Below are 10,310 nucleotides of genomic sequence, written 5' to 3' on the forward strand. Positions count from 1 at the left end.
GCGCAATAATCCTGACTCCTGGTTATTCAGACAACTGACATCTAAAGGTTAATATTCACAAACCGCGCAGGTTAGTTGAGTATTTAATGTGGGCTCGAGTCGTCGACTCGTTCAATTGCACCGTCTGCTCACTTTCACCAGAACCGTCACAACTCAAGTGCCTCTCACTGAAACGCTCCCCAACGCTATCATTACCTTAATAGTAACCTGAGAACTAAAACTACATCTTCCATCCATCCATTTCAAGAAGTCTCAGCTGACAGAGTACGCCCTGGACGCGTGCACACACACACACATACACACCTTGTATTATCTTATTGTGGCAGGAGTACACTCTACTTGTAGGGTTAGCCGTTTAGTTGTGATGGTAAAGGTCAGGATAGGAAACAGGGGAATGCGTTATGTTTGAGAAACTCTCACAAAGGTACTATGTGAACACATTTGTACTGCAGCACACAGTCTTTTCCTAACACATCAACTTTTACTATAACTTCGAGCCTCACGGCGAACATGTGGTGGTGATATATTTTTAATTCCACCCTTATGGTCATCTTAACCTCATTTAATCCAAGCTTAAATCACATCTCCACCTGAAAAGTTAAATTATTTACTCGACAGGAACTTGCTGTTTTATCCTCGTCTATGGATTATGTTGCACAATGTATGAATAAATATAGAAATTCCACCTAACCTGGTCTCCCAGACATAAGATACGCGTTGCTCACATATTCACTGGATTTTTATGGATTTGAATCTAACAAGAGAAGATATTACAGAAGAGCAGCCTTGCCACACCGCTCCACCTCACCCACCCACTTTTTACGACCTGCATTAATAATTCAAATACTTTGCAGGACTTAAAATGAGATGTCAGATGTTTAAAAATTGAGCTGGTTATGAGATGAGATGTCAGGCTAGCTATCACCATCGACCCTGGAATGTTTCTATTGGGCTTATACAGTTTATTTTACTGAGCTTTCATCTGCTGAGATTGCTCACTTTGCATCTCCAGCATTTGCAGAAAAGAACATGATTTACAGAAAACGTGAAAGTGCAATATTTTCCATAAAAGCCCTTTTTAGGTAAACAACTGATGATGTATGTGTTCGGTTTAAAATGATAAGTACCACAACATTGCAGGATTATAATTTAAGCCTTTCTAAAAGTACAGTAAACACTGCTTTGTTGTTTAGTGCATGTGTGGGAAAAAAACCCCCCAGAAAACTACGCATGCAATTAATAAGAGTCTTTCATTTTTTGAGAAGCACTGTAACTGAATAATTAAAAATAATTACTAGTCTGCCTGTGAATGTCTCCCTCCATATAATTTCTTCCAGTTCAGTACCCTCCGTAGTAGTCAGTTTAAGCTTCTTACTTCGTGACTGCATCAAAACCAATCTGAACGCGGGGAAGCGACGCTCCTGTCAGCACGCCGTCCGGGGTTCAGCCTCGTTATTTGCATTCTGCCGCCGACCTCTGAGAAGCAAAGCATCAGCTCTTTTTGGAATTTGATCTTGTGGTGAAAAGTGTTTGTGTATATGTAGATGTTTGCTAAACATATTTGACAGCGCATTGTATTCAAAACAACAGGGAACGTCTGCAGCACCTCAAAGTGACAGCCTGCGACAACATTTGCTGACGGTGTGGAAGCCTCAGAGCGTGGTTTGTGTCTTCACAGAGGTGATTGGTGCGCGGCTGTTTAAAATGGTCACTGCAGACAGACTTTATGCTCTGCCGTCGGATGAAGTATTGTCTTCCTCGCTGCCTTATGCAGAAAAGGATGCTGGGTAGGAAGAGATCGATCAGAGCGGGGATGGTGTCTGCAGCCATAAGCTCCAGAAGTCAGTTCTTGATGTTTAGCATTTCTATATAAGTCAAAGTGGACCTTTATGAAGAATTTCCATGGTTATTTCCTGAAGCCGATCTGACCCCGAAGACTTCAGAGAGATTTTCCCAATTAAAGTATATGCAAACATCACACTCAGATCGGACGGAGACGTGTATTTGTGAAAAGGGTTTCATGAATAATGCATTCCGCTTAATTGCTGTGGTTAAACGAGGAGACGTGAGCAAAAAGCATCCACTCGACTAATGAGCAGCACAGCGTTTGAAAGAGCGATAGTCTGGAGGTATTTGGCCGTGCACGCCTGCCCTCCCGATTCCCTCTCTTAGTCTGTGTGTCTGTCCACACCCGGCCCCGAGCTCCCGTGCCCCATTCTCTGGAATCCTTTGTTTTTCCGGGCATCGTGGTGGGTGGTGGGGAGAGTGCAGGTGTGCACAGTTGGAGGCACAGCTGCACCACCGCTCCAGACACTCCCCGTGCATGGGATAAAGCCTTCACCAAACTGAGGAGGGGGAACAGCTGTGGACTGCTGGCCAGGCCCAGCCTCGCCCCACCCAGCCCCACCAAGGCCGGTGGATCCCAACCCAAGCTTCACTGTTCGGATTCTGCAGCGTTTCAGTGAAACTAATACTTAAAAATAACTTTTCTCTGTTGATCTTGTCAAGACCGGATTCCAAGCACACGTTTTCAAATTAATTGCTCTGATTTGTGTATATCCCGTTCAGTAATCTCAGTATTTATTCTTCATATTGATCCAAAGGCAAGCTGACTGATCTTTTTAGCATATGTTCTCCAGTGGAGCAACAGCTCAATTCAGCAGTGAAGACACAAAAACACAGTGATCACCCGTCATGCCGCCGCTCACTTCAGAAGTGATAACTGAATACATTTGGCTGAGGGTGTTAATTGGATTAAAGATGTTAAATATTCATATTAATATATATTGTGGGTTCTGGGTGAATTATTACAGGAAACTAAATGTGCAGAGAAGACAAAGGATGATGTGTACGTTAACATTAACTCTGCTTAAGATGGGCAGAATTTGAGGTTGAATCAGGATTACTTTATTTTCCTTTGTTCCATAGATAGTAATCTGCTGGCTTGTATTTTTGATGTAGAGACTTTAGTTTGTATACTTTAGTATAAAGACAACACTCTGCAGCTAAAATGGTTAATTGTTTTTTTTTTTTTTTGTCTGTCAAATTTTCTTTGTTTTAAAGAATTTTTGGTAATTAAAATTTGTAAATTTTTACTTTATCATGGTCAACTTTGCTAATGTAATTCAGCCCACATTGCTTGGACCTCATAACTTTTTATTAAAGCAATCATAATGAAATCATGAACAAAAGAGAAAACCACACAGAAAAAAGCCAAAACACAAGCTTGGAGGGGATGAATAAAATATACTGTGATAGTAATAACCAACAGCAGCCGGTGGATAACAGTACATATTCTAAACCTGATGTACATAATAATCCAGAGAGGTTAGGAGAGTTAACAATTTGAGCAAACAACCTCCTCCAAAAGCCTTCAGACATCTCTCTTTATAGGGCAATGTGGTAATGCTCATGTTAAAACACTGAATTGTTTCCCTGATCATATAATATCACCTTTCAACATTGAGAGGAAGCTGCATATTCTGTTGCTACCATGCTTCATTCACTACTGCATTTATCTGATTCTTTATTAGTTTCCATTGCTGCCATGTGGTTTAGACACTACAGCATAAATTCCACAATCTGTCACATTACTTTTGTAAAACGAGTGACAAAAACACACCAAAAAGAAAAATTCCTGTCTAAATGTGAGCATCTGTGTCGGGAAGATGACCCCGTACTCATGTATCTTATGAGCTAAAGAGAATCTCACCTTCAGGAATCCCTCCACGCTGTGCAGCTCTGTAAGGCAATATGTCTGTTTTACAGCAAAACGATGGGCAGTTCACTGTGATCCAGCTCGTCGGTATGCTCCGGGGCATCGCCTCGGGCATGAAGTACCTTGCCGACATGAATTATGTGCACCGCGACCTTGCAGCCCGAAACATCCTGGTCAACAGCAACCTCGTGTGCAAGGTGTCGGACTTCGGCCTGTCGCGCTTCCTGGAGGATGATACTTCAGACCCCACGTACACAAGTGCTCTGGTAGGAAAGATTGATTTTTTTTTTTCTTTTTATTATCGCAACATGATAGAAAAGAAACCAAAGCTGGGCCTCAGTCTCTTGTAAAATGACAGTGCTGTTCTTTTTTTCTTTTTTTTCATACCTTACTTGAGGATCTTACTCATGTAGTCTTCATGGTTTAACAGGACACGTTAAGGGTTAAGCCCAGGTCTGAGGTATACACTGAAGCGTACTCCCACATTGGTGTCTCTATCAAGACAAACAACACCCTTTCACCTGTTCTCCTCCTCCTCCTACTCGAGTATTTAATGTACCACGCTTCCCTCCCAGGGGTTTTGTTATATCCATCTCCCAGTTTGAATTACCGTCCGCATTGTAGCAGTGAACGGTGTCTCTCTCCGAAGCCGGGACACTGTGACGGTCGGGTTTCGGTCTCGCTTCTCTTGCTGAGGTTGTGCCCTTTGTGTTCAACAGGGAGGGAAGATCCCTATCCGATGGACTGCACCCGAAGCCATCCAGTACAGGAAGTTCACGTCGGCCAGCGACGTGTGGAGCTACGGCATCGTCATGTGGGAAGTCATGTCCTACGGAGAGAGGCCTTACTGGGACATGACCAACCAAGATGTACGTATTCAACCGAACTTTCAGACGCGCTGTTGATTCTCGATTCAGAGTTTGCCCTCAGACCGTTCTCCACGAGGCCCCGCTACATTTCTGAGTGTCATTTACAAGCCTCAAATTCCTCCGAGATGCAATTTGTCATTGTATCTGCTTTTCTTAGCTAAACAGCGGCTTTTCACACATGGGTTTTATATGAAATTGCCCCACACTCACCGCAGAGACATAATCAGATCATTTGCAATGCGCAGCAGCGCTCAGTGGACAATTTCTGCTCTTGACTGGAGCCTCCATTTCCTATCTCCCTCTGGGTAGTGGAGGAGAGCGAAAATTATGGGGAGAGAGATAATGAAAATAGTTTCAAATTGAAAGTGAGAACACTAATGTGCTAAGAGGGACTGAGGACCTCAACGGTTATCTTATTAGCAGCTCCAGATAGTGTTTCTGCTCCATCGGGGTCCTCGTTTGGAGGTCTCATGAATGAGATTAATCTGGGTCTGAATGGAGCTTCTTTAATGGCCCCGATAATGAGCAGGGGATTGCACGTCCTCGTCACAAGTGTCCTCTGGGTTGTTCCACTCTGTTAAGCGTGCGCCACCTCGGCGCGCTCCCTCGACCAACAACATCAACGAGTTGAGCCAGGCACATCTTTAAAGGTGACTTTATGGAGGGAGCGCATTAAATACATTGTAAAGGCCCTCAGATGAAGTCAGCGCCTGGCAGCCTGCGAGTGGAAATGTGGAGTAGGTGGAACAGGGTTTATGTTCTCCCCGACCTGACAGTCTTTCACAACTCCACACAGGCGAAACTAATGTGATTTGTGCACAAATATATGCCTTTGTGCTTTTTTTTTTTTTTTTTTTTTATGTGTTTAGGCGATAGCTATAATTCAAAAGTTTGGACTCTTCGGCAGAAGTTGAGATTATTGTGGCTGCAGAGGTTTCAGAACAAAGTGGGTGGCACGGGCGCTCCTTTCTCCTTCATCACAGCAGAGAGCATCGCTGCCAATGTTTGCCTCCTAATAAGTGTGACCGTTGTGAACTTTACATAAGTTTGGGATATTATCCAGAGAAACACTAACACAGTGTACTTATTATGAACTTATGGCTTTAATACAACCTGTTGGGCAGTTTCCTTCCCAGCTGGATTGAATCTGTGGCGGAGAACTATTTCAGTCCGTCGACTGAACGCTCCGCTTGAGTCGAAATGCATATGTACTTCAGTTTTCCAGAAACACTAATATACAGGTGAATTTCACAGGAAGACGCTGTATTTTTTCCTTACAGTTTCAGCTATTTTACCCACTTCTATTTTACATTGTGCATTAAAATGTGATAACGCTTTCATAAACACTACATTGTTTTATGTGAAATTGACTTGGTTTGTGACCTACGAAAAGCAGCGTCTCTTAGTGGCCTTTCAATGCGTTTCAGGTTTTATGTCCTGCACTTTCGTCCACCAGAGACATATTTTCTTCATAAACCTCCAGATTTTTTTTGAAGCAGATTGTATAAAAATGGGAAATCTGACATAAATATGCCAAGATCTGGACACAAAAGTTTATTGTTTCCATCTACATCGATGCATTAATCACATCATGAAACTTTCCCTTTATCCTGTGAGCATTTGGAGGGGAACCGATGGAAGAGTGAAACCATATGGAAATCATGGTGTAGAATGGAGATACACAACTTGATTATTCTTTCTTGTTGAGGTGTCTCGACTGTCACCCAGAACTTGCACTGGTGAAATGTATGAGAACAATGTATGAGAACAAATAACATCTTCTGTTAATTATTACACTTAACGTGGTTCTACGTCACATTTCTTACCAGTTTATACCCATCAAATATGAAACGTAGGGAAGATATTGAATCTGTTTCAACATCTATAAGTAACCAGAGAAAGCCCATGAAACTTCATACAGATTTGGAGTCCTTTCTTGACCCACCTCTGTTTATAACAACGATACACAGCCAACGCATTACTTTTGACTTCTGATAGATTCATTTCTGCAACTTTCTCCATAAAAGCCTTTTCTGCTTGTGATGCTTTAGTGATAACTTCACTTTGGTAATAGAAATAAAAAACGTGAGTTACAACTAGATGAGTGTGTGTTCTCTGTCAAGCCTCAGCCTGACCCTCAGAGTTCTGTGTCTCCCCCTGCAGGTCATCAACGCCATAGAGCAGGACTACCGGCTGCCTCCACCCATGGACTGCCCCAGCGCGCTGCACCAGCTCATGCTGGACTGCTGGCAGAAGGACCGCAACAACAGACCCAAGTTCAGCCAGATCGTCAACAACCTCGACAAGATGATCCGCAATCCCAACACGCTGAAGGCGATGACCCCGCTCTCTTCAGGGTGAGCGACGAGACGCCTGATCCGATTTGTTTTATGTGATTTGGTTTGGTTTTTCTTTGCTTTGTCAGCGATAGAGCAGCCACAGAATATGCTGCAGTCCCGTGTTATATGATTTTCTGCTCTCCTTGCTTGGCTCATCACCCTTTGTGTTGTGCGGTACCAGCATATGTCTTCGATCTGGTCTCTATAGGCCTCCGACAAGAGAGCCCTTTGAAATGAACATCGTTTCACACTGCCGTGGAAAACGTCTGCATCAACGCAACGTGTCTTGAGTGTCTCTCTTCATGAAGGCGATCCTCCTCCTAACAGGAAATTCATGCTCCTGCCACTGTGTCATCCGTGGCACGGTTCACTTTTTGCCGAACATAAGTGTCTCTTGTTTCTCCTGGCGCCGAGCGGTTATGTAAATTAAAGCCTTTCGGTTTGATAGATCGGATCCTTCCCACGATTGCTCCGGGCGAATCCTGAATTGAAGCAGTTGTGCAATTTTCAAAACAAAACATCTTCTACTCGGGGTGTTAGCTTTCTTCTCGGACCGGGGTTTGCTGATTTCCATTATGCCCGCGTGTACTTTGATTTGTGGTGGAATGCAGGAGCAAGGGCCGGATTTTCCGCAGACACCGAGTGAATATGTTGGCTCCCAGAAGCCTATCACTTCATTTGGAAAATGCACTTTATGGGGAATCAGTTTGGAAAATAATAGTTCACGGATAAGGCCGTCGGGATTCTCTGAAGTTCCGTCCAGCGTTTTTGAAAATGTAATGTAATAATTCATGCTGGAATCACATGCAGGTGGTCCGGGCTGAGTATGATGTTAGACCTGCCGTCCCGTGTTATCCGTCTTCCTGACGTCTCCTGCTCGTGTGCTCCTCAGCGTTCACCTCCCTCTCCTGGACCGCAGCATCCCAGACTTCTCCAGCTTCAGCAACGTGGACGAGTGGCTGGACGCCATCAAGATGGGCCAGTACAAAGACAACTTCGCCAACGCTGACTTTTCTACATTCGATGTGGTGTCTCAGATGACCATGGAGTAAGTGGTGGACATTTCTGCATTTCTGGTTCTGATAAGCACAGTGGAAACCCTCACAGGGAAGTGAGCCTGTCAAGTCTGGTGTTTCTCCAGAAACCGAACGAGCAGCAGACTCGGCCCCCGGCTCTTCATAAAAGACAGTCCTGCATGCAGTTTGCATAGATTGTAGCGGCAATACCTGGAAGTCATAATGACACTCTTTACTGTGGAGTGCAGCTGGTCTCTGTTTGACCCCAGTTCAACCCTCCATCAAGAAAGTGACATGATCAACAAAGGATGGCCACCGAATCTTAGATGAGATGTGTTTAAATATCGCTATCAGCGCTGTGTCCCATGTCTGGAGACAATATGTGACATATTGAAAGTCCTTTGTTCCAGATACCACGATAAACCGTTCAGCCGTAACATTAAGATCAGCCTATTATTTATTGTGTAGTTCCCATTACGTTACTAGAACAGCTGTGGCTGTGGAGACAGGACTCCACTGGATCTCTGAAGGGGGGCAGTGAGATGTGAGACTGTAAGATGGGAGGTGGGCCTCTTTGGGACCATATGTATCGGTGAGGTTTTCCACCTATGACCCTGTGCCTAATTCACATGATACCGACGAATACAGACTAGAAGAGACTAACAAACTTTTTATTCCACCCATATACAGATTATCTCTTGATCGTTAGACTTGTTAGTGGTCATATTGTCGTGGCTGAACGACCTACAGTGTGTGATGGCAATATTTCTTAGCATGTGGTGGTGGATAAGTAGAGATACATTTAATACAATGGGACGTTATACATTGTGAAAAAAATGTGATTCAGCTTCGTTTTACATCTGCTTTCAACACATTTTGTCATAAATACTATCGGCAACATTTACTTCGTGAGTACAAAAGTCAGTGCCGGATAAAAATCAAGAGGATTTATAGGGACGTGTTTGTTTTTTGAAATCAAAATCAGACATAAAGAACATGATCGTATTCGTAGATAAACACGTACAAATAATTTCCTCTCAAGTCTTGAACAGAGCAGACGGTAATGCGCGATCTAACGAGTGTGGTTACTGCTGAGATTCAACTCAGAGAACGAAGAGTCCCGTAGTTCCATGGAAAGGAAAGCCTTTGACAAACAATGGCCGGGCGATGTTTGGGGCCGCCGCCTCTACACAACGTGGAGCTGTTTATTTTACCGTACAACCTCTGTGACGAATGTTGCGTCTGCGATGGACTTCACTGAAAGAGATGTTGTGAATTTGTCATTTCGGGGGACGGGTGGGTTTCACCACATCAGCCAGAAAGTTTCAGTCACAGAAAAAAAAAAACTTACTTGCAAAAGATTTTCTGGGGATTGTATAAGCTCTTGTGGCTCAAGAAAAATGAAATGTATGAGCACACAAATGTTTCCAGTCCGGATGACAATATTTCACGTCTGTCTTCCATTACTGTCAGACCACTCGTCAGGCTTTTCTCTGTCATGTCTGATGTTGTTATATGTAGTGTTATGTTCTCAAGGCTTTCTTAGCTAATGCCAGGTCATCTCTGTGTAGACGCATGCATAAAGGAGGTGGATTTAGACGGACAGATGGGTCCTGAAAGGCTGTTTATAGCCTGTGGTGGCATCGGTCTGACATCTGCTTCTGTCTACACTCACAGTGACATCCTGAGGGTCGGCGTGACGTTAGCGGGCCATCAAAAGAAGATTCTCAACAGCGTCCAGATGATGCGGGCACAGATGAACCAGATCCAGTCGGTGGAGGTTTGACCCTCCCGAGATGAGACGCGGCGGATGAGGGGAAAAAAAAAGAAAAAGAAAAAAAGAATAAATATGTGGCTGGGATGCAGGGCTCTGGGCGCGGAGGATGGCGTGGACGTTGCTTTGGCGTGACAGTGTGTCTGGTCTCCCCCACCAGGCGACCCGTTCATCCCTCGCTCCCCTCTTCACTTCCCTCCCCGTCCTCCTCTCCTCCGCTCGCCCTGACCCCCTCCCTCCATCCCGGGCCCTGCTGTGAAGAGTCCTGAAGCTTTGGACGGCCCCCACAGCCCCACCCACCTTTAGAGCCAGAAAAACACGGGAGGGGAGACGTGACCAGCAACACTTTTTTTTTTTTTTCAATCTTCCACCATTTTTCATTTGATGTTGATTTTTTTTTTCTCTTTATTTTTGGGTTGTTTGTTCTGCTAATTTTGTAAAGAATTTTTTAAAGAAAAAAAAGAAGAAAAACTGAAAAAGGAAAGGAGTTTATCTAAATTTATAGATGATATAAGGTTGTACACTAGATGGACTGAGTAGGAAAGCTACCCTTTAAAAGGGCATCAAAAAAAAAAAACAGAAAAGAAAAGAAAA

General features: G+C 43.9%; 1 protein-coding gene across 1 annotated transcript in view; it reads left to right on the forward strand.

Annotated features, from left to right (window-relative positions):
* Positions 1-10,002, forward strand: part of ephb2b (eph receptor B2b) — a 136,138-nt gene extending 126,136 nt beyond the window's left edge. Inside the window, exons 12-17 of the mRNA XM_030092811.1 lie at positions 3,769-3,984; positions 4,438-4,587; positions 6,751-6,944; positions 7,819-7,974; positions 9,620-9,747; positions 9,796-10,002. Of these exons, the coding sequence (XP_029948671.1) occupies positions 3,769-3,984; positions 4,438-4,587; positions 6,751-6,944; positions 7,819-7,974; positions 9,620-9,728 (825 nt within the window). The 3' untranslated portion in view covers positions 9,729-9,747; positions 9,796-10,002. The remainder of the gene's footprint in view (positions 1-3,768; positions 3,985-4,437; positions 4,588-6,750; positions 6,945-7,818; positions 7,975-9,619; positions 9,748-9,795) is intronic.
* The last annotated feature ends 308 nt before the right edge of the window (positions 10,003-10,310 follow it).

This window comes from Salarias fasciatus, chromosome 5 (assembly GCF_902148845.1).
Source record: "Salarias fasciatus chromosome 5, fSalaFa1.1, whole genome shotgun sequence".
NCBI lineage: Eukaryota > Metazoa > Chordata > Actinopteri > Blenniiformes > Blenniidae > Salarias > Salarias fasciatus.